Source organism: Dermacentor variabilis, chromosome 9, assembly GCF_050947875.1.
Source record: "Dermacentor variabilis isolate Ectoservices chromosome 9, ASM5094787v1, whole genome shotgun sequence".
NCBI classification, from domain to species: domain Eukaryota; kingdom Metazoa; phylum Arthropoda; class Arachnida; order Ixodida; family Ixodidae; genus Dermacentor; species Dermacentor variabilis.
Window position 1 is genome coordinate 144,626,701 of NC_134576.1, and position 24,770 is coordinate 144,651,470.

The 24,770-nt window shown below is 43.5% G+C and overlaps 2 protein-coding genes across 7 annotated transcripts in view; one reads left to right on the forward strand and one right to left on the reverse strand.

The window, feature by feature from the left end:
• Nucleotides 1-773: 773 nt before the first annotated feature.
• On the reverse strand, nt 774-13,245 carry Kap3 (kinesin associated protein 3). Its single transcript, XM_075669782.1, has 6 exons — nt 12,263-13,245; nt 10,775-11,110; nt 10,008-10,322; nt 7,288-8,097; nt 6,121-6,345; nt 774-4,073 (listed from the first exon to the last, which is right to left on the reverse strand). Exons 1-6 carry the CDS (start codon nt 12,581-12,583, stop codon nt 3,957-3,959), a joined length of 2,124 nt encoding a protein of 707 aa, XP_075525897.1. The 5' UTR covers nt 12,584-13,245; the 3' UTR covers nt 774-3,956.
• A 1,623-nt stretch (nt 13,246-14,868) lies between these two features.
• The window catches only part of l(3)mbt (lethal (3) malignant brain tumor), a 58,494-nt gene continuing 48,592 nt past the window's right edge, over nt 14,869-24,770 (forward strand). For 3 of the 6 annotated variants that reach the window (XR_012822822.1, XM_075669785.1, XM_075669788.1), the window contains exons 1-3: nt 14,869-14,985; nt 20,218-20,443; nt 23,891-23,997. Coding sequence is in view for 5 of the 6 variants with exons in the window: in XM_075669785.1 (XP_075525900.1) it covers nt 20,248-20,443; nt 23,891-23,997 (303 nt within the window). In the remaining variant the exon portion in view is untranslated. Of the gene's footprint in view, nt 14,986-15,340; nt 15,464-20,217; nt 20,444-23,890; nt 23,998-24,770 lie in introns of those variants that run through there. The other 3 variants (XM_075669787.1, XM_075669790.1, XM_075669786.1) reach the window with 2 other exon arrangements.

Here is a 24,770-nt window from a genome sequence, read left to right on the forward strand (position 1 = left end):
TTGCAGTAGCCCAATGTTCATTTCTCGGAGTAACAATTCATTCCAACTTGAACTACAAGGTCCACATTGCTTTCTTAAGACAGAAGTCCATCTATAGCATAAGGATATTGCTCAAATACTGGCATTATTTCATTGAGTCAACTTTGATGAAATTTTACTTTGCTTTCATTCACAATTATTTGTACTCACATACGGGACAGAAACCTGGAGGCTTACGAAAAGGGTTCTACTTAAATTGAGTACGACGCAACGAGCTATGGAAAGAAGAATGATGGATGTAACGTTAAGGTATAAGAAAAGAGCAGATTGGGTGAGGGAACAAACGCGAGTTAATGACATCTTAGTTGAAATCAAGAAAAAGAAATGGGCATGGGTAGGACATGTAATGAGGATGGAAAATAACCGATGGTCATTAAGGGTTGCGGACTGGATTCCAAGAGAAGGAAAGTGTAGCAGGGGGCAGCAGAAAGTTTGGTGGGCAGATGAGATTAAGAAGTTTGCAGGGACAACATAGCCACAATTAGTACATGACCGGGGTAGTTGGAGAAGAATGAGAGAGGCCTTTGCGCTGCAGTGGGCGTAACCAGCCTGATGATGATGACAGTTATTTCAATTGTTGCATTTTGACATGGGTAAACACCAATCAAACCCACCGAATGCCACTACAACACTTTCAAAATCAAGCTATTTGAATGTACTTACCTTCAATCCTTACCATTGCGATGTGTCACACATTTCCCTCACCTACAACTTACTATCAATACAAAAACTGGTAAAGTTTAATCATGCATTTATTTTTCTTCAGAACCATAAATATCTAATTCTGTCTAACAACTTGTGAATATTTCTCCAGTAAACATCATCCCAATTGGATTCTTTGGTAATAAAAATTTGTTGTTGCCGAAAGTACACAAAAATTATGGAAGGCAGGCCTTTACTGCACTGTCAATTTAGAATAAAATACCATCCCATATTAGAAATATGTCTTCATTAGCCCAGCTCAAAAAAGAACTACATACTATCTCTTCTTGTGAATATTCAATACTCCGAACTTCACCACATATTTGATGATGTCCTTTATATTTTGTTACCTACTTTGGTGCTGTGTTTCTTCTGTTGTTATTTCCTGTGATAATTATTACAAATGTATTCTATTTCTTGCTGTTGAACTGCTATTTTATTTCACTTATGTTTTTTATAGCTAACTGACAGGAGGTCCCCATACAAGCCCTGTGTTCTGCGACCTCTTTCTGTAACAGCACAAATGTACCTTTATGTACGTATGCACAAAACAAATAAATAGACTTGAATCCCAAGAAACATACACGTTTACCTGCCAACAACTTCTGTCTATATCAAAGAAGTCACAGACTGCACTAACCGAAGATCTCAGCAGCGTTTTTAACCTACGAAGGCCTGCCCCCGTAAGCGCTTCCAGGAGAGAGGGCGATAAATTTAATATGTAAAAAAACCTCATAAGTCGGACAACCAAGAGAAGTGTGCAAATCTGCAAGCTTGCCATGTTAATGTGAACCAGGTGTAGCTGCAGGACACTGATTGTGGGAAGGAGGTAACCCATGTACATGTTTTCATCCCTTTGGATCTGTAGGTCCCACAACCACAATATTTAAGTTCTCTATATTTCAAAGCTGTGTCGTCTGTCAGAGCTATAGTTCCGTCAAAAGTCACTGAACTACAGGGAGTGTTACTGAGTAAACAAATTAATAGTTAAATTACAATATAACCAACAAATGTAACTGATTACAAGTAATTAATTACATGTAATTTGTTACGTGCAAGTCTGATCTAAATGAAACCTCTCAATTAAAAAACAATAAACTCTGTTACCATTGTAAGTGTTGTTGCATTGTTGAGACAGTAACTAACCCACCGTGGTTGCTTAGTGGCTATTGGCGGCGAGGAGTTACGGAGTCGCCATCTATCGGAAGCGCCTCGCTGGCGTAGTATGAGGGATCACGCGGCGCGCTCCTCATAGGTTTTGCTGTTAGCGCTCACTGAAAACACCATGCGCCAGCTCTCCCGGACATTTCTGCAAGTACTTTCGAAACGAGAGAAGAGAATGATAATCTTGGGCAAACTGAAAGCACACAATCGTTTACAGACGCTATCTGTTTACCGAATACGTACAGTGAACACCACTGCGCGCAGTCGCCGCGATGGAGTCTCCCGAACCGCCTTCTTGCGTGAAAGGTACAGGTAAACGCTGAGAGCAAACTATGTGAAATATGTTCTTATAGTGTTTGTATAACTAAATGGAGCGTAATAGAACGAAGCCTCAATGCAGCGATCGCGCAGATTCGCAGCGACCGACTGCGCGTCTGCATGCTTGTCCGCGCACTGTTTCGCTTTCTCCACGTGCGCGTTTTCGCACGGTGCCATGAGCTTTAGGCCGCAGAATATGAGCATTTGACAGTATACAAGCAACCATTGTTGCGTGGGCGCTATCAGAGCTGTTCAAAAATAATTTCATTTTAGAGATTTCGATGCCCTACGGGGACTGTGATGTGCCGTCGCGACGATTCAATCTTTTTTTCTTCCAAATTCTTTGACCTTTCAATATTATTTCTCGAGTTGCGTCGCACTGTATGTTTATCGGTGTTCTCAGCGTGCAATTTCCCGCTGCTCCTATTTAGTATTCCAGTGCATTAATTCATAACACAAAGATGACCATATGCCATGCTTTTTTTAAATGTGCTTCTTACCGCTGCCTTTCCACTCCACTGAAATTGCCAGTATCTATAGCATCGACAAGTTCATAGACCAAACCGGCGTCTCAGTGCGCGTTTTCAGAACATCGCAGACCGGGCGCCGTAGCAGAAATCTTCCTCTCGTCTGTTCTTGCTGCATACCCGAGTTGTAGCCGATGACTGTTTGCCGGTTTTATGTTTCGCGAGCCAAGCTTCACGCAGCTTCTTGTCCTGCGGCTACGTGTGACTGACACCGGCCTCCGTTACGTGCGTCCGGCCCTGCGGCACCGAGCAGTAGCCTACCATGTTGCGCGCCTTCAAAGGCAGCCACTACCTATTGTAGTGCTTTCAAGCGTTGTAAAGGAGACACTCGAAGCGGGAAAATTTCGCCACTAAATGAGGACCGCAGCGTACGAGGGAATTTAAACTCTCGTTTTCAACTCGCTTCGGCGCTCTCGAAGCAGCCGACGCGGCCGCTATGTCCACGTCACGCCGACGGTGGCGCCAGCTTTTCCAGCGGTGGAGCTCGAGGCCAATGGTGTTGGGATGCTAAGCACAATGTCGCGGAATCGAATTCCGGCCACGGCAACCACATTTCGATGGGGGTGAAATGTAAAAACACCCATCTACTTGGATTTAGGTGCATGTTAAAGAACCCCAGGTGGTTGTAATTATTCCGGAGTAACCAACTATGGCGTGCCTCATAATCACATCATGGTTTTGGCAATGTTTTTAGAAGGCACCAGCCAAGAGAACACTCCCTGCTTAATTGCTGGTACTGAGTAACTGTGGTGTCATGAACCAGAGGGTCTCGAACTTTTGGCAGTCATGGAGCCCTTGTCCAGTTTGCAGATCGAATTGAATTGAATTGAATTTATTCTGCAACAAAGTTTCGAGGATGACCAAGCATAAAAAAGCTGCAGGTTGCAGCTTGAGGGGAACCTGGCCACCTCATACCCTCTTCAGAGATGGCACGAATGTAATAAATAGACGCGATGCTGGGCCCATGATAATTAAAAGAATGAGACTGTGGCAGCTAATGCGATCATGATTTAGTTGTGTTACATGCGTCACTTGCAGTCCGCCGTCACTTACACATAGACGATTACCATCATCACCATCAAAGGCTGGCTATCGGATGTGCCTTGTCCGAAGTCTGCCACATTAATAAGAGACGATGTCCATCAGTCTGTAGAAAGGTCTCAGGTCCTGTGAAGTTCATCACTGTCAGATTTGATGACAGTCAGTTCAAGGATCAGAAGTAGCACTACCATTGGATAGAAGGTCCGATCGGTCCAGGAACTGCTCGCAAGGGCCCTCTTCATGTTCCTCTGGTGCCCCTCCTGACTGGACTACTGCCAGCCACTGTATACAAAGAGAGCAAGTAAGTCACATTGTCAAAGTCCTGGATTCATCTAATCAACAAGCTTGACACTTATCTGGAGCAAATTGGCATGAAGTTGAAAATATAATTTTCTTATATGAAATGCTGTCCACCAGTGCCTGAATTTATACACTGTAAAATTCCACAAATACAGGGATTCAATCAATTTAAGTCCTAATTGAAGAAAACATTCCAGGGTACAATGTACATGTACATGTAGCATCCTAATTGTCGTCATCCATCATTATTATCAGTCATAATCACCGCCGCTACCGCCCCGAACTTCAAATAGCTAAGCTCGCAAGCCATGGGCATCACAACGTGCTCTCATTCTCCACCACTTCGCCTTCCAAAATAAATGCGGGTATGACAGCATGCTACCTCAGCCACTGTCGCATCATCATATAGAGAGTACTTTCTCAGCGCATGAATATTATAGACATAAACAAACAAGTAAGGTCACAGCTTAAAAACTATTATATCCTATTGTACCGCAAATTGCATGTTAAAATGCTGCATGATAAAGTAATCCAAAGCAACCAGCTTGCTTCAAATGTGCTAAAACAGTGAAAAGTAAATGAATACTTATAGGCAAAGTAGCCAAAGCATGCATTATTGTTGTGAAAATAAAATGAAAGTATCACTTAAGGGAGCTCATCTGTCATTATAAAAATATAGACCCCAATTAAAATGTCCACTGTGCTCAAATATACTTGCAGAAGTTTGGTCAGACTGCCACTTTCTCCATCTGTAGGTATCATGTGATTAATGCATTAAGTCATAGCGTCAGTCTGTCAACACGTCAGAGAAAGCTTTGGCTTGAGGTCAGCTCTGATTTACTTATTATACGCATGACAGAAACACACATGTGAGCCCATAAGTGCTTGCATTACTTGATCACTGAACCAATTTTAATAAAGTTTGGAATTTAAGAGGGAAGGATAAACTCAGCCGACTGCTGCAAGCAGAATCTTTGTTTATACTTTGTTATACAGTACAAAAATTGCTGAAAATCGGTAGACTAAAACAAGAACTGAAGCACCAAGTTTACAGCTCTCTAACTCCACATTGAGAAAAAACAGAGGTGGCTGCATCAAACCTTTATTCAAAAGAAAGCATATTGTCAAATGAAAGATTTGAATCACAAGAATGAAAGTAGAAATGAATCACAAAATGAATGTAACCTTTGACCCACTCAGCTAGAAAGATGTGTACAGTGAAGTACTAAAAGCAGGGCCGCCAACATCAAACCTCTATTGAAAGTAGAGAAAGCAGTCATACAAAAAGGTGTACTGTGAAAACAAAAAATAATCCTTCACAGATGTATGCGTATCCAAGTAACTTGTACGTCACATACAGTGAGGCACTAAGCAAGTTCACACACCCTTCAGAAGTCCTAGGTATCTGGTTTGCCATTGCCCAAAATCTACCAAGGCTTGGCAAGTGCTTCACTACATCCAGTACCATTTCTTTCTTATATCCAAGTCTCGTCAATTGCTTCACATGATACCATCTTAGTACTTCTATAGTATTGCTATTCACTATATCCAACACACATGCTTTCATGCTGAGCCAGTGTCCAGTTGTGTGTTCTGATAACCTGGAAAGCCCTAGCTAGCTGCCAACATTCCAACAAGAGGTCTTGCCTTTTTTAGAGTGATGTTCTCTTGTCCAAAAGTCCTCTTGTCGAAACATATTGGTTCTGTTCCACAGTTGAGCCTCACTATAACAATGTCTCATCCAACGTGAAAATAGTTCCTCTAAATCTGATATTTGTTTAGGCACATACATTTGTTACATGCTGACATTGGCAAGAAACATTTTCGGTTTATTTTGTTATATCGATAATTTGTTATACTTGTATTCATTATATTGAGGTGTGAATCACACAGTTGAACAATGTGTTGTGTGCATGTGTTTTCACCCTGTACAAAGCACGTCACCTCTGTGCAAGATTGGTCTTTTCTTCACACTCCAGCACTAAGTGGTCCCAAGGAGAGAGTGGGACACAGGCTGCCGCGAGCTCACCTGTGCATTGTGCCAACAGAAGCGTGCCTCACACAGCCGGCGGTCCCACTCAGGGTAGTAGTGGGCCAGCACGGTCAATGCGTGACTGCAGACATGGCCCACCTCTGGGTTGCGGTCATGAAGGAGATCAAGCAGGTATGCTGGCACCTCCTGTGAACCTTGCACCAGCGACTCCCGTACAGCAGCACTGCCACTGCTTACCAAGGCTTCGAACACGTATGCCACCTGCGAGTCAGCAAGCACACGACCACAAGACAGTCTTTAAGTAAGTAGGATAGGCTAGCTGGTTACTAGTATTGCTCCACCTAACCTGCATGATGCACATTTCTAGTGTGATGTCTGGCTTGCATATGTTTCTGTTAGCCTCTGGATTTCATACAGGTGCCACCAAATTTCAATTAACTGTTGCTGCTATTGCAGCTGCTGCTGAAAGCTGTGAATGGAGGTATGCTGTTTCCAAGCCAACATTATTGCTAGCATTTATACTACACTCCTAGGATCCCTCTCTGTGAAATAAAGTTTCAATACTGTGATCCTAATTTACCGGCATTAAATAGACACAGGACTCAGCAAGACAAGCAGGATATTGATCCTGTATGCATCCCTCAGCAATCTGCTGTCCATTAGCAGTATTAAAGCTGTAGATTAACATAAAAGCGAAATACTATGAAAGAGCAGGATAGGGAGTAAGGATAGGGGATGTGCCAATTGGACTAAAAATGTGAAGGTATAGGATGGGTTCCGCTGACACAGGACAGAGATAACTGTAGGACAGAGGTAACTCTGCGAGAGGGCTTTACGTTAGATGGCACTTAAAAACAGGCTAATGATGCTGATAGTGACAAGGGTGCCGTGTACATATAATCTCCCACATTCTTTATGGGTATCATAAGAGCCTTTACTGGCTAGCAAAGTGGTATAGAGTGAATCAATGGTGAAAGTTAAAACATGCACACAACGCACAGGCTAGCGTAAGAATTGTCTGCTCAGCCATTCAGCAAGACAAGCTTACTTCCTGTCACACTTCCTTGCTCAGCTTCCATTGATACAAGTCACTTGCAGTGCCTGAGTTTTTACTGATTTCACTAATGAGCTTGGAGGATAAGAATGCATGCCTAGTAAAAATGCTCATGAAATGGCACTAAAATGATGCCAAGGTGTACTCGCCTGTAGCACTAGTTGGTCATCCTCCTGCTTGGCTCTGAGTAGGCCTGTCAAGTCGGCAACCAGACTCTGCTGCATGACGGCCTTGGCACAAGTCTCGCTGCTCCGTGCCACTGTGGCCAGTAGTTGAACCAAAGGCACAAGCAGCTCATCTGGTCCCTCGGCAAGGCGCGTACGAATCCATGGCAAAAGTCCGTTCAGCAGTTTCCCAAAGGGGCCCCCCTCCAGCTGTGCTAGTGTAGAGGCACACTCTACTGCAAAATCACTCTCAGCTCCTGAGGAATGCTGCATGAGTGCAGCACAGAGGGCATCTGCATGGGACATGAGGGATGCTCCACAAGCTGCACCACTGTGCTGTGCCACAGTCCGCACAAGCCGCAAGAACAAGGCATCTGCATCCCGCAGAGCACGCTCCAGCAGCTTCTCAAGAGCCCCAGAAAACAGCTGGGCATTGCGTCGATGGCTGGCTAGGCTGATGGCCAGTGCCAGTGGAGCCGGCTGTGGACTCTGGCTTGCCAGGAGGGACCTGACCAACCACGGCATGCAGTCTGTGTAGGGAAACTGGGACTTGCACCGATCATCGAGGCTCAGATGATACAAGATACAGAGAATTGGTGTCTCATCAGATGCCGCACGCCCTTCCTTGACAAGGAGCTGAACAAACTTGGGGATAAGCCCTGCTGCAGACATGGCAGCACGGTGTGCACGATCAAAAGACAGGTTGAGCAGCAGACGTATCACGGACGATGTGAGTGGCTCCTGAGACAGCAGCGGTGCAAGCCGTTCAATGGTCAGTAGCCGTGCCATTTCAGCCTGGGATGAAGAATAATTGCCAATTACTTTCTGACCAATGCGAATTGACAAGCAAAAATATGCTTACAAGACGCCATTATTTGCAGAAGTAAAAAGTTTGTAAAGTCATGCCTTGCCTTCTTTGCACACAGTTGCTTGTTTACACAGCCACACACGGTACCTTAAACTTTATATTTAATGCAGCCATTCCTAAACTAAAACTCCAGCTTTCTCTTTTTGGGCCAACTCTCATCTCCCCATTCAAACACATTTAATATCCTCTCACTGGGCATTCACTGAACTGATCTCAATGAAATGTGCTGGGTTTAAAATTCTAAATGTTATGTTTTAGTGAGTATTGTGAGCAGATTTTTGGTTTCGGCCCTCGAACTTTTTACGGAAATAGGCAAAAATAGAAAGCATGTATCCATTTTACAACTCTGAATGTCCACAACTAAAACAGGTATTGCTGTTCTTTAACTTGCATCTGTTCAACCACAGAGGGTATACAAACTGGTCCACAATACGTCTCTGTAAGACACCACTAAATTTGCACTCCTTTTGTTATTTATGAAAGCTCTGTTATCAATACAAGTGATGCTTTGGATGCCTTCGAAGGCTAATCTATCATTTTAGCTTGACTTTATATTTGACCTTAGGGACACACCTTTAAAGATAGATAACCTCAGCCTAAACTCAAGGTGAGCAAAAAGTACAAAACGGACACGTGACCCTCACGCTTCCTTTGATGTTGCTTCCCCCGTATGACTCTTGCATCTCCTGTTCTCCTGCTTTGCCACATAGCAAGCACCACCGGCACTCGGTGTAGTTGCAGAATAGCACGAGAGGTGGCGCGAGTGTGGCACTGCTTATGCCATCTAATGGAGAGGTTACTCGAGCGCAAAAGGGAGTAGCCATTGTCTCTTTGGTTTGGGGTTGGCAGAGTGCACGGACCTGTCATGCGCCTGTCAGCACGCATTGCGGGACTGTTTTGCGAGGCTTCAGAGTGGGACTCTTGGATGGATGAATTCAATTGCTTCAATGTGCCATCATTCGCGTGACCATACACACTAACAATTAGGCTTTGTGTCCCGCATGGGAGGGAACCTATTCACTCAATATCCTGTCACGATGAGTCGGACTTCCACGATTCATTCGCGTCCATCTACGTGTTCTATTGGTAGTAATTTGGCTAGCTGGCATTGGAACATGAAACGTGCAATAAATGCCCTTTTGACTGTTTGCACTACGATGTTGTCGTTCCTTTATACCAAGCGCACACTTGAAACACCACAGTAGGAATGTGTTAGCACTCTCATTCTGGGGTAGTACTCAGCTAGATGTTCATGTTGGAGACTACCAGCTAGGTGCCAGTTTGCTAGAGCATAACTAGAACTCATGCAAGATTTAGTGGCCCTCGGAAGCTTCTAGGTACCAGTCATTTGTGTACATGAACAAGCAAGTGGTTGGCAAAGAACATCAGGTACACGGTTGTCCACTATTAGGGAAAATATTTCATTCATATTCAAGCACAGATAGCAGCTGAAATGTGGAGTGGAGGCAAGCAGGTTATTTTTTCATCAACAGATATTTCCATTAGGTGTCACCATATTGGTAATCTTTTCTTCTACAACTATGAAGAAAGGTTCATGGAGTCATATTGGTTTAAATAATATAATGGGCAGTTTCCCCTAAGTGTGTCGCCTTATTGGTATGCAAGCACTGGCTGTGGCCTAATTTCAGATATGAAGGCCTGCATCTTGTACCTTTAGTAACAGATTTCTTTGGCATACTCTAAGTCACTTTTTCTATGAAGTTGAACAGATGCTGGATGATAGATCTTACTGAAAGAGTGGATGACCCTGTGGATGGCCCCTGTGCACAACAGTTGCTATGACTACGGCCCCCAAAAAGATGCAAAGGTACCAGACCTGATTCTCATAGTAGATGGAGAGCTTCTTCAAGAAGCAGACTGCAATCAGGAGCAGGTCCGTCTGTTCCCGTTCAAGGCATTCAACAAGCATGGGCACAAGTCCACGGTTGACCATCTTGATCTCGCTGCGTGGCTCCTCAGCCACATTGAGAAGCAGGTAGAGGCACACACGTAGAAGCTGGTCCTGTCGGCGTGTTAGCCCCATAAACTTGCGCCGACTACGATCGTCGTCTGGTGCTCGCGACAGCTCCTCTCTCCAGTGAGCATGCCGTCGCAGCTCGTACTCCACCAAATCTAGGCAGATGGAGCCAACCTAGATTATCAAGACACAATGATTATTCACGATATATTTGACCTGATCTTTCCTACACACAGTATGCCATCCAGGATATGTAAAAAGACAATACCTTGTTTTAATATTTTGCTATTATTTTATTTTATATCAGTATTTATGCAAACTAGAGGTATCTGCACATCAGGTATGACTGCTGCTTTGATATTTGCTCTGGATTAGTACTGACCACCTGGCATTTTTTAAAATGCAGACAATTTAAAGCACACTACAGAAGTTTTTCCACATTCCACTCCATTGAAATGCCTTCAGAACTCAGACCCATGGCTTTGCACTCAACAGCAGTATGCTGTAGCGATTGAGTATTTGCAGCACATGCTGTTTAAGCATTGGAATGGGTATCCACTTTTCAAAGCTCTGCTATATTCTGTTTGAAGCAACAAATTTAACAATTGGCAAAGGAATGGGCCCACCTTGTACTCGGCAATGACTGGGTGAAACTGTGAGAAAGTTGAGAGGCAGAAGAAGACGTAGGCCAGGTTGGTGGCCAGCTGGGTGTCCCTGCGGCCATCCTCTCGTAGCACCCGGGCCAGTGCACATAACAGGGTGTCATTGGCTGCCAGCTCACCCAAGTTGTCTGGGCTGCGAGCCAGCTGCAGCACCATGGCCGAGCTACGCACTTTGTCCTCCCCTTCCTCATACAGCATGTCCACGTAAGACTCGAGGCAGGCCATGCTGGCCATCGGTGCCGCTCGACCTCCTGAAGGTGATGAGCCTCCATGCTGCCACGACTGGACTCCTGTCTGGGGCTGAGATCATAGACACATCAGTGGCTAGCATACTACTGTCATGCCAAAGTGACAGTGCAGAATCAAACACTGCCAAGAGTGCGAGTTAAGAATTTACCTATTTGGGCAAAATGGCGCCCAGAAAAAAAAAAAAAAAAGCAATCAAATCACAATGACAGTGGCGAGCACAGTCACTTTTCATTGAGTTCTAACCAACGGGTTAACTGCATCCGCTCTTTAAACATACGTATCAATTCATCCCAGGGTAATCGCCAATCTCATGGACATTTGAGAATGTACAACACTATTCGTGTTGTGCCTGTTTGTTTGATAGTTGACATTTATGTTGTCATTTTTGTTCCTTCTTGTGTTTGTGTTTTCACATCTGAATTTCAGTAACATGAATCCCTGTACTAACAAGTTCAATTTTCAAATATTACATCTCTGCTAATTATTAATGTATCAAATGCAATAGCCGATGCACCAGCTGTGTGGCTGTTAATATACTTTTTAGCTGGCAGAGGCCAACAAGGGAGATCTCTGGTGTCCTTGCATGTTATTAACACTTTAAAGCATGTTTTACTAACATGCCCAATCTTATACCCTTCTCAGGCTAAAACCATTAATGTTCTGACAGTCTTTGTATAGGGACCTGACAAAGACAAGCCCCCCTGTCAGAACGTTGGCTCCAGCCTCAGATATCCCTTGTTCAATCACAGTTGAAGTCTTCATCTTCTTGTGAACCTCTGCATCGTAGTTACTTTGCTCGTTGCAGAGTGGCTGTACTGCGTTGTGCATGGGTTCATGATTGCATGGACCTGTAACAAAGCAGTGCAGCTGATGGCTATGTAGAAATTATCTACACCAAGTCAATTTACGCCACACGATTATATCCTAGAAGACAAGGCAGACGTAGACATATCCTATCCCAGACAAATATAAAGATCCTCACTGAAAGTTTGTGAACAGCTGCACTTAGCTTTGAATCAATATCAGCTGCTCTCTTAATTAGAACAGCGCTGCACGGCTCCTTATATAGAGCTCAATTCTTCATTTTTTTTTTGTTAGCATGGACAGCTCTCGGAATAGTTCAAGTGTTTATTCAAATTCGGCAGTCTCCGACGACGACAATTCCCGCTGTTAAAAAGAGCAATACAATAACATAGGTGTTACCCTGCTAAAGGTCCCGTTGTCCTTGCGCTGCTGGAGGTACGAAAGCAGCCGCTCCACTCGGCCCGTCTGGGACTCGTGCAAGAGGTCGCACTTGGCAACAATCTCGCGAGCCAGCGCAGCCACGTCGGTCGTGGCGTTGATGCTCTTGACGCGTATAAGCTTCTGGCAGGAGCGGCTCTGCTCGAGCGCTGGTCCATCGTCGCCCAGGACGACCGCTTCCACCTCGTACCGGACTATGAGGGCCTTCTCGGTCGGATGCACGTCCAGTTCGCAGTTGCGGACGTTTCTCTGAATGCACTGGGTCACGTCGTCAGGCTGCATCTCGGCGCGCGCCGCTTCCCTGCTGCCCGTGGAAAAGTGATCGTACGCTGAAACGAGGTTTCGCAGTTGCGACGACGCACCGGTCTGAGGCTCGAGCTGTCTACTGCATGGGCCCTATAGAAACTTTGCGAACCCGATGTGAAGTATAGGCGTGACCTGCTTCCGCAGACCGTTCGGATAATTCCAGACCAAACAATTTATCGATCTTTTGTCACGGGCCCGTGTCGACGCGTCTGTGAGGCGGGGACGTCATTCTCCGGATGTTGTAGCAGCAGTGATGTTGCCACCGCCGTGATTATACGAGGTACAATATGAGAGATGCACAGGTTTCATGCGTTGCCCAAGTTGACAAAAATAAATTGCCGTTTTCATCTCTTAGCAACTGAAAAGTCTCCTGTTGGAGCAGACGTGCAGAAAAAGAAACAAGAACCGTTGTCATAGAGCTAATGGAGGTATGATATGGTATGATCACAAAACACGTAATGAACGTTGCCAGATAAGATCGTCCTCCCCCTCAAGTGATTAATAAAACCTAATCTCAAAGGTCATGCTTTACCATTGCTTTACCTATGCCGACAACGATCATATAGCGTCATAGCAGTCATGTTTTAAACATCGCGAGGGGCACAGAGGGCTAGGCATTGTGAGAGGGCGCAGGTGAAAGCAGTTTGTGAATAGGGGATCAGAAAATTAGTTTGTGAAAGTTCATAGTGTTTTTTTATTATTGTTTAACTTAGATAGGAGATTAGGCAGTATAAAAGCAAGAGCTTGATGGCGCAGCCCACCGCCCCGTTCCAAAGAAGATGCTCATAACATCTATCCACGTTTTTTTTTTTTTTTCTGGACAAATCAGGCAAGTGAAAAGTCAAGTGTTACATTGGTTACACTAAACAATGTAGATAAGAAATGCTATCTTACTGCAAAATTTGAGCAGCAACTAAGTATGGGCAAGCGCAATACCTTAAAGAAAACAAACAGGTTGCTATACAACCCTGTGCCCCATCGAGTTTCATACGCTGTAACCATCCTCTGCCAGCTCTGCTCCGAGTGGGAATCTGATTTCATGCTGATTTCCTGGGTTGGGGTTTCCTCAAAGTAACGAAAGCCAATATATGAGCCAATCCCTAAGTTAATAAAGCTACCTCTTGTGAAATGAGATTCATAGAGATGAGATTAAAATACTTAATAGACGAGTCATGCTTTAGGCATGATAAAGTCACTGGCATGGTACTTACGATGCAGATCTTAAAGGCTATACTTTTGCTGGTTGAATGTAGCGAAAGCTATTTTTGGAGCCGAGAACACGTCATAAACACCACTTAATGTGCTAAAAGGTATATATATATATATATATATATATATATATATATATATATATATATATATATATATATATATATATATATATATATATGATGTTTTAATCCATAAAAAGCTTGTATACATATAAGGTAGTATTATATATTGTAATTTAAGGCTAATGTTTTGATATAGAAGCATGGATGAAAAAATAGAAGCATGTGCTGCTTGGATGGGCAGCAGACGACGGCGCGGTGGCTGTAAAAATTGCGATCAATAATGTTTAGTTTATTAACGAAATAGCAGATAGATCAAGACGATCTTAAGCACACGAATAAATTTTTTAACATTTCTTAATTACAAGCCCCATTTTCAGGAGCTCACTTTTAGAAATGGTTAAGCAGCGATTTTCGTACACGCCGAAATTGTAGCGCGAATGAAGACTGCGCGCAAAATATTAGGCATCATAATTAGAAATACAACTATAGACACAAACTCGGGAGAGTTTGCTTCAATATCTGTTCACGGCACTCAAGCCACGTTGACGCGTACATTACTTTTAAACGTTATTGTTTTTAATTGCGACATGTATATATACAGACCGCGTGTTTTGCAATGTATGCTGGCGTGTTTGAAAACAACATTGCAACAAAAGCAGTTAAAAACGAACAAACAATTTTCTATTAGTTATTAAGGAGCGGCGGCTACAACGCCAACATTTGTGACTTTTACATATACGTTCTGAAATTTCGATAATTTACTCTGGCGCTTTCGAAATTTGCAAGCATGCGCGCATTTTGAGAAGAGCGCAGGGAAATTAGCTTTTCGCGTTGCGCAAAGACAGTGGTAGAGCACGCCAGGTTGTCGAGCGCAGAGACTTGTCAAAGAGTCGCACGCATGTTTCCACCGCACGCTTCTTCGTCGATTTTGTTCGTTGGGATCTTCCGATGGCGCGCCGCTGCGCGCGCCAGCACTCAAGGCCGCCGCGGTGAGCCGCTAAGTCCCGCCCTCAGGAGGAGGGCACTTGGTATAACGCATGCGCATACGGAGCACTGGGAAAGCGGGCATTATCGCTGGTGCTGGTATGGCGGCGACAAAATTCTGTACGTATGCCGTTTTATTGTCATTCCAAGAAAACAGACTGACAATATCGGCAGAAAAACGATGCCGATTGAGCCCTTAGAGACGGCCACGAATTTTGTTGTGTGTTTCGTCGCGATTGCAGGAGCAATACGGGCGGAAAACTTGGCACTCCGACTTTCTCGCAGCGACTCTCTTGTGCTTTATTTCGCCTGCCGACGACGAAAAACATCTGGGAGAGAATAAGTTGGCTGTCGGAAAACGATAATTCGCGTGCGCACGGCTGAACTACGCTAAGGCCGGGGCAATGTTTGTAAAAATATTTGTTAGCGCCCGAGATGACTCCGTTGGTGTCAGGGAAACTTTTTTTTTTCGCGTGGAGTGGGGGAGAGGAGTGTAATCCTAGCTAGCTCCACGAAGGGAGAGCAACGTCGAACCGCACTGTCCGTCTTGGGCGAAAATTACCCATTTTTACCCCCTCGAGATTTGTCGCCGACAACCGTACGTACATTTTCTCAGCATGCATTTGTCAAACGATCAATGTGCGATACGCAGTCTTTCCGCGTGCAATAAATATTCTATATCTCTGCGCAACGAGCATATCTCATGAGCCAGCATATGCAATTTAGACGTAAAAAAATAAAATAAAATAATCAGGCTTGAAATATCGAGTAGTTTCAAGTGGCCTTCATACTTCTTAATGCGTGAATTTGTGCAGTAGCGGTTGTCTCCTATTATAAACACGTTTATCTACAGCGGGACAAAAATGAAACTACATCACGTGGTTAGCGAGTTTGTTTTGCACCGATAATTGGTGATGACAGACCACTAACTGTTCATCATTTTTTTTCTATTATTACGCACCAATGTGACGGCCGGGACGCCCTTTCTTTTTGCCAGCGCGTGCGCTTGCGGCCTCGTAATGGTAGTATCATTGCGGGCTCGCCCGAACGTTGGTGCAAAGAACCTGTCTTCCTTGAGGTTTATGTTGCTAAGCGCTGTCGTGCCTATATTCTATGTAAATGTTTCGCGATTGCGCGCGTTTTCAGCACGAATCTTGCCGAACACTGCTAGGTTTACCTTTTTTCGCCCACGCTCTCTAGCCTAAGTGACGCAGTATCCTGCGTGACGACAGTTAATTTGAAAAACCTGAATATGGTTCTGGAAAACGAAGAAAAAATACAGAAAAATGTCTGGCTGCAAATTTATACATCCTACTTCATAATTACGGCCCATTTTATATCATGCAGCTCCAGATTACATGAGTTCTCATGGTATATGTGTGCCATAGTTCACACAGTTTGTTCCTGGAACTATATTAATTATATCGAAAAGAACAGTTTAGTGGAACGCAGATTTCGTGTTTGAAACATTACTTCTCCCCTAGACTAAAAGTGTATTCTACTGTTATCTGTGTAATCTGCTGTTTTCATTGTATGCAGACATGCTATCGCTACTTAACACATACACCACTCAAGAATTAAGCTGGTTGTCATTTATCTGCATATATATGTATTGTACAAAAATACAAAACGCTCTGAAGCTTTTCTCTATAAGGGTAATAATGGTAACTGCACATAGAAAAAATATCTACTTGTCAATATTGGCAGAAAATACTCAAAAACACATTTATTATTTTGTGTGTGCTTTTTGAATTTGCTGAAGAAGCTAGACACTATATAGACATTATGATCAACCAAGCTTTTTAGGACCATGACTGGCCTGCTTGCCTCTGTGGCTATCAACCTGATGTGAGCAGCTGTTGTCACTATGTGCCCCATTGATGCGTATACATAATAAAAACCTGTATCCTTGTTTCCTGCCATTTGATGCGCCAATACCGGCAACCACAGCTTTCTTGTGGGACTGCACAAATGTTGCACTCCAGCGTTGAACCAAGTTGAAGACCCAGTAGTGTGCTAGCATTTCACTCTTCATTGAGTCCATTAACAAAAATATTATTGTTGCCATTCCTTGCATTTGGATGTTTCACTTGTGGCAAGATGTTAATATATCTTTTTATAGCTCTTTGATAAATAGCTTTATGAGGAAGCTAAGGCTACATTCAGCACAATAGTTGTAATAAGTGCAAGAAGCATATAATATACTAAATTGTAGTGATGTTCTAATAATAATGTTTCCGAATTGAATGCAAATATTTGAGAAACACAATCTCAGAATATTGAATCAAACAGAATATTTTCTCATTTCCAAAAAAAAAAAAAAGTGAAATATGAAGTTTGCATGAGAGTGGCCTGTTGGGCTAGTTGGTACATGGTTATGCTAGGAGAATGCCAGCAAACTTGAGAGTAGGAAAAAATTGGAATTGAGGGGTAGGAATTGAGGAATTGAGGAATAGGAATTGAGGGGTAGGAAAAAATGTCTGCCTCTCAATTTTTTCCTACTCTCAAGTTTGCTGGCATTCTCCTAGCATGAAGTTTGCATTGAGTCTGCTTAGTAAAAAAATGAGGCTTATATGCATTTGACCATGTATGTAATACCATTCACAATTAGACGTTCAGGAGCTTGTAAATGAAAACAACTTCCCTCAGTTGTGTGGAGCACTGTACAAATAGAAGTAATGAAACAAAGGAACAACTTGACACGAGATGCACATACAGTGCTGAATTCGTTGAAGGAGAGAAGCATTGTTCTACAGCACTGCACATTGTTTTGAAGGGGTACTGACTTGATATTTCTGAATTTTCATTTTTATTATGTTAAATGAAGGTAAACCTAAACCCTAGAAAAAATAGTGACAAGCCTCAGAGTGCTGTTACTAATTTGATACAATAGCTTTTCCAAAGCCAGTTTTGATTTCGTTTCTACTGCATTGCGACGTCACCCCACAGTATATGGCCACATGGGAGCAGGACATTGCATTGTTTTGACACTCTCACTCGCTCAACTTGTATGCGGCTACTTGTTGTGCGAGCCAGTGTAGCAGCACAGCGTATGACCGAGCAAGCTGGAGCGAGTGTCAAAATGTCGCAATGTCCTGCTCCCATGTGACCACATACTGTGTGATGACATCACGAGTAGAAAGGAAATTGAAACTGGCCGTAGAAAAACTATTATATTAAATTACTTACAGCACTCTGAGGCTTGTCAAAATTTTTTCTGGGGTTTTTAGAGGCCTAGAATCTTCATTTAATGCAACAAATGAATGATTAAATATACCAAGTCAGTACCCCTTTAAAGGAAAGCAAACATGGTGAGATTCGCCAAATAATCAATCGAGACAACAAATTCCTATGTAGGCAGCCTAAAAGAAAGCCATTCTGTTTAATGACTGGAACCTCTTGGGCAGAACTTGTCTGCCTCGTGTGTTCGCTCATAGCTGGTGCCTCTGCACAGTAAATGCAGCTCTTCTGCAGCAGAACCATTTACATTGTTCTCTCCTCTTTGAGACTAAAATAAGAGCTGTTAATTTTACAGCGAAGCTATATATGGCTAGCCGATTCGTCTGTCTGTCGGTTGCCTGTACGCCGAAAACTCCTCCTGGCGCAACTTCATACGCATGCGTGAAAAAAGAGAGAAAGAGCCATGCTATCAGCTAACACCACCTAGATAGCACAAGGTCTGTTTACTACGATCCATGAGGTCACGCTACCCAGCCCGAAATTTCCATTGACAATGCTGGCATGATGAAAGCGATGTCAAAATCACTGTTGCCTACTTGGTAGCACTGAGTGCCCTTTAGATCCTGTGGCAGTCAGGCCAGGTAACATGACATCATGGATCGGAGTGAAAAGGCCTTGTGCTATCTAGGTGGTGTTAGATTAGCTGTGCCAGTATGATGTCGTTGCTCTTCGTCACAGCCGAGTGCGTACGTAGCAGTTTCTCTCTGGTTCCGAGATGGCTAGGCCATGCATCATACATACTCCTTAGGAGCAAGCAGCTTTCAATCGGCAACGCCATGAGCAGAACTAGGAACAAGTTCGTCTCCGTGCCGATGCTGCAGCCCGGGCACAAGTATAGGCTTGTACAGCTGAGCACAAGCAGCAATTGTGTTCTGAGGATCCGGCAGCCTACCAAACCGTCGTTTAATGAACCATCGGGATTAACCCAGTGATAAACATCGGGGCAGCATGTTTCAGCTTCGCTAGTTAACCACCTGTACAGAATGCTTGGGTGGCGATTTTTTTTGTATTCGAAATAAACAAATATTCTCACATTTAAAATACTGATTATACAGACTTAATAAAGACTGTGCAATCCTCAGAACACTGTGTTGTTAGGCTCAGCTGGTCTCATTGTTAGGCCAAACATTTACTGCTGAAAACTGAATATTTTCTTATAAAGGCAAACAGTTGAATGATTACTAAACAGCAAAGTATGAGAAACTGCTGCATGTTTGACATACGCCTTTGAGTGGCAGTCAAATGCTAGAGTTATTGAAATTTGCTGAAAGGAGCTTTACCAGAGTCATTGGCAGTCATTGGGTTGAAAGCATATTGGCACAGACACTCTCATTACCACTACTAATCCAATGGTTGTTGAAACACCATGACACAGTCACTGTTTAGCAGTTGTGATGTGCTTATTCATTCTTATTTGTATCTCACCATTTAATGTATTATTTACAATGTTTCTGTATTGATGGTTCTTATCCATTGTTTGAAAATAGGACATTACAACAATAACTTTTATGCACCTTATGATGTAGAAGAAGCAGTGAAAAATAAGAAGTCACATAAGCTAGAGAAGACTATACATGGGCAGTTTATTTACAGGACCACAAGCATTATGGTGTTTTCAAAAGTCTTCTGGATATGTGATAACTCCCTGCTGGTTGAACAGTGTACACTGTAATGTTACGTTTCCCACATTAAAAAAAGGGGGGGAAGCACTTTACCAGCCTTAATTTCATCAGCTGTTGCAAGTTGATACGTTATATCACAAGATAAGCTCATGCAGTCACTTCGTTTGGCTTATGCAGTCTGCTTGTGTAACCTACTCTGCTGTATTTCTCATTCTGTGGGGAAGATATAGCTCAAGAATCAGCAACCCAAGGTGAGGTTAATTATAAGAGGCAATTATACATTCCGTGTGTTTTTGCGTTAGCTTGTCCCCAAGAAGGTTCTCTGAAAAGTGGAATGTTCACTGTGGCTTTAGCATGCAAATCACAGCTTGGAGAATCATGTTGCAACATATCAGATGTCTTGCAGGTTGTTGCCAAACACAATTTCGAAAATTGGAAGGCTTGTCAGCTTGATTTTTTCCTTTCTTTCCCTCCTGTATACATTTCTTAGACTGACACATAAGGAAAGGCAAATTGTGCCATGGCCGGACGTGTAGTGCAAACGGTGGCTCCTGGAAATTGCCAATCTCAACCTGGAAGTCCACCGAATGAAACTCCCATAGCGGCTCCGAGCCTCATCAACTTAGCATTTGCCACACCTGACTTGCTGCAGACAAGGGGCCCACCTCCCATGACCACCATCACCCGTGAGTCGCCTGTTATGACAGTGATCCAAGGTAATCGAAAGCGCACTTGACTAGAAGTTGCTGTTGGGTTAGTTGGTTCGCAATCAACATGGAAGAAATTTTAATCACAAAAATACAATTGTGAAGACAGACAAATGTAGGATTGTAACACTCCATTTTTGGAGCTTTATAGTGTGACTGAATGAAGATATTGATAGGCCACTTACCATTACCACCATGTTTTAGAAGCCATGTCTTGCACCACAAACAAGCTTGTCTATTCAGAACAGAAAATGTAGTACAGATATGGTGCTGGTGATCAATATCAGAAACTCTGTGTCTGTGTTTGTGATTGTAATTTTCGCACTGAAACTTCTCTCCATGGAGACCCAAAGGGAGCTTTAGTATGTTGGCTCCTATAAAGAGAAATTCAAAGGCAAATAAAGTGCCACAGCAGTCGCCCTTAGCCAGTGTACATGGCTCCCAAGCACTTCCAAGTTCATGAATGCTGCAATCCAGGGGACGTATTCTCGGATGGTCAATTTTGGAGATATCACTTTCAGTGCACGCTGATTGGCTGGTTGAGCAAAACTGCTCAAATCATCCACTATGTTGTGTGCTATGTCACTTGAAAGTGATATAACCGAAAGTGATTGCCCGAGTGTACAGCGCCTGACTTTCTCAATGTGAGAGGAGAGGAGGAAATGGTGTGAAGTTAAAGGTCTGACAGCAGGGTACGGAGGATGCTAACACTGAGAGAGTGAAATGCTTCTCCCAAAGAGTGAGCTGCCAATGAAAGAAGCATTCCAAGCCTTAGGTTCTGACAGTCTTCCATGCCCTTTTGTTGCACCTCTTCTTTACAATGCGAAGCATTTCTTTGCTTAGTCGGAGCCAAGGTCAAATGGAGAGCTGCCCAAGGTCACAGAGTTTATCGCCGATGTGCCCATTCACTGGCCACTGTTGGCTTGGCGCCTCCTTGTTCCAACCACATGCGCGCGCTCTTCCATGTGCACACTCACATGTTGCTACTGGCTCAGCGCCTCCTCTCCTTAATCCACTCACTGGTACAGGTGTGTGTGCCACAAATAGATGTGAGTTGGTTGCGCTAGGTGCGCTATGTTGTGCGTAGGCCTCTACTTGCAGGTACTACAATGGGCCCTCAAAAGTATCAAGCGGAAGAGGAGCAGAAAAGTGCAAAAGCTCTGCACAGACTACAGAGGCATGCAATTCGTACTGAAGCTGGGAGACAGGAGGCAAAGTGACAGGCCGATGATGTGACGGAGTGCGAGCAGCAAGAGAAGTGATACGCGGTCAAAAAACAGTGGCATGCCAAACAAACGGCCGCTGAACAGGCTGCCGAGAGCAAGTGGCGCTGATTGGAGGACCACCACTTGTGGCACGCAGACGTGTACTTTCAAAAGCACTTTTTAGAAGATGATTTGGTGCAGCATTTAGTGTCAGCGAGCACCTCTGGTTCCAACCGTACGTCATCAGGGCTTCATGGCCAGCGTATGTGGTGGTCCTTGAGTTAGCAATTCCACGGGAGGACAGGAGTTCATTCAGGCTTTGCGCCACTTGCAGGGGAGAAATGCCTTACATCGACTTAAATAATCATTGAAGATTGTTCCTGCCTTCATTCTTTACTTTTGTGTGCTTTGCTCTTTCCTTTTCCTTCCCTAGAGAGTATCATCCATGCGCCGATCCTTGTATTCACGGACATGCCTTGACAGTTTGCCAAGCTGAGGGCAGTGTCAACCTTAGCTCCTGTAGTTGCTGAGCTCTACTGATGATCCTAGTGCATTCTTGTGATGAGGAGTTGCTCGAGCAACACCTCTTCACCTTGCACAGATGCTGAAAATGACGCATTACAAAAATCTCAGGAAGGTTAGGAATTCAGGAAGGTTATTGAAGCACAGTGTCCGTTTCAGCTGAGAGGCAGCAATGTCTTCTATTTATTGAAGTCGAGAAGTGTTGAAACAGTGGTTGTTAGTCTCTTCTAGTCTTAGCCAACAACATCTTTCTTGTCTTAAATCTGTTTAATTTGTTAGGCTTATTGGTTGTGTGTTTAGTATGCACTTGTGAGAGAGTACTGTTGCAAGTGCCAGTAGTACTATATATTTGGAGTGAATTGATTCCCTATTTGAGAACAATTTTTTTTTCTTCTCATTGTACAGCACATTTACCACTTATTTTTCTGTGGAACAGTAAAAAAAAATCTGTTTGAACAACATTTTGCATTCAATTGTATAGTCACATTAGCTCATGCACATTTTATTGTAATGGTTATCATTTCATCTTCTAGTTTTCTAGAGAGATAATTTCTTTGGACAGGCTTACAGCGACAGTGGCTTATTAGTTTTACATGAATGAACATGTAAAGAAAAGAAAATAATATTAAGGGGTTTTATGTGCCAAAACCACGATCTGATTATGAGGTATGTCGTACTGAGGGATTCTGGATTAATTTTGAATATCTGGGGCTCTTTAACGTGCACCTAAATCTAAGTACGCAGGCACTTTTGCATTTTGCCCCAATCGAAATGTGGCCGCTTTGGCCGGGATTTGATCCCACGATGTCGTGCTTAGCAGTGCAACATCAGAATGTGAAAATTTGTTTGTCTTCATTGACTAGGAAACTCAGTGCTGTTAGATTAGAAAAAAAGTTATTTCTGGTTGTCTTTAAAACAAGTGTGTGCTAAGTCAAAATTGCTTCACATTGATCACTAACCTTAAGCTTGTGACTTGTTGTTAGAGTAGTTGTGTTAAAGGCAAAATGGGAAACGTGATGAATTCAGATTTAGATGAGTACCAAGGACCAGAGTTGGTCAAAATTAATCTCTGTTACACTGTTACTAGAAGAATGATAGGTGTAACATTAAGGGATAAGAAAAGAGCAGATTGGGTGAGGGAACAAACGCGAGTTAATGACATCTTAGTTGAAATCAAGAAAAAGAAATGGGGCATGGGCAGGACATGTAATGAGGAGGGAAGATAACCGATGGTCATTAAGAGCTACAGACTGGATTCCAAGGGAAGGGAAGCGTAGCAGGGGGCGGCAGAAAGTTTGGCGGGTTAAGAAGTTTGCAGGGACAACATGGCCACAATTAGTACATGACCGGGGTAGTTGGAGAAGTATGGTGGAGGCCTGTGCCTTGCAGTGGGCGTAACCAGGCTGGTGATGATGATGATGACACTGTTGCCTACAAGTGAAGTGAGGGGCTTCAGTGGGCTTTAACCGCATTTGGGAGTCTGAACCCCATGAATAAACTGGTCACTTTTTTTTAATGCAAGGAGCAGTGTACAAGCTGCTCCTTATGAGGTAAGAAATGCTGTTGTGGGTGAAGTAGGTGTCATAAGAAAGTCTAGATTCAAGAGATTGCATTAGTATTGCTTATTTGTGCCTGCTAGTCCTTGATGCATGCTTCCAAGCAATTCCAGCGAGTGTGATACACATTGCCCCCACTTGGCTGCATTGTTAGATTTTCTTTATATGTGCAGTAACGCGTGACCTGCGGACAGACGGTCAGCTGAACCCTGGCGTGCAGAAGCCCATCCTGGTAACTGTCTCTGGCCTGCCTGGCATGGTGGCCAGTTCCAAGCCACAGGTCAGTCATTCACAGGTCATAGACCTATCTCTTAGAGACAGCTGTCAAAAAAAAAAAGAGAGAGAGAGAGAGAGAGAGAGAGAAAAAGCTGTACAAGGAATGATTAATAAAAGCATTAGTAATTCTTTTTCAAAAGCTTGCCCGTGTAATCCTTATTCAATTCTATCGCCAACGTCGTGAATTTTCCAGCTCCCTAGGGACCGTGAACGTATTAGAAAAATCTGACAGTCAGAAAAAACTCATGACTGCCCTCAAGAACTAAAATCGGCACAACCACATCTGAAATAGCTCTGAAGGCCTGCCAGTACACTTATTAAGCATCTCGGTGCTCGTACTGTAACATGAAGTAGTGGGTGCGCACATGTATAATTAAGAAATACATACTGTGTCTTGTAACAGTGGCCCCTTTCAGCTCTTGGTACGGTTCACCGCAATACATTGCATATGATCAACCACGTAACACTGCTGTACTGCAGCAAAACTGACTTATTGGAATTTGCATTATGCAATGCTTCTTAGACCTTTGCTGTGCTTTCCATGCTTTGGAGCCATCGGTGAGGATGGTGAAGACGGGAGTAGAGACCATTTCTGACAGCGGTGAATTCTTTCAGCAAAAAATCACGGGACTGAACAGCAGGAAGCTTGGCAGCGAACATCAAGGCAGCTAGGCCTAGTGTTCTAGTGCACATGACAGCACAAAATGACCATGCACCAAACAACACGTGGCCAAACACAAATGGCTAAAGTGGCTGCAGTGGCTACAGCTGCCAGCA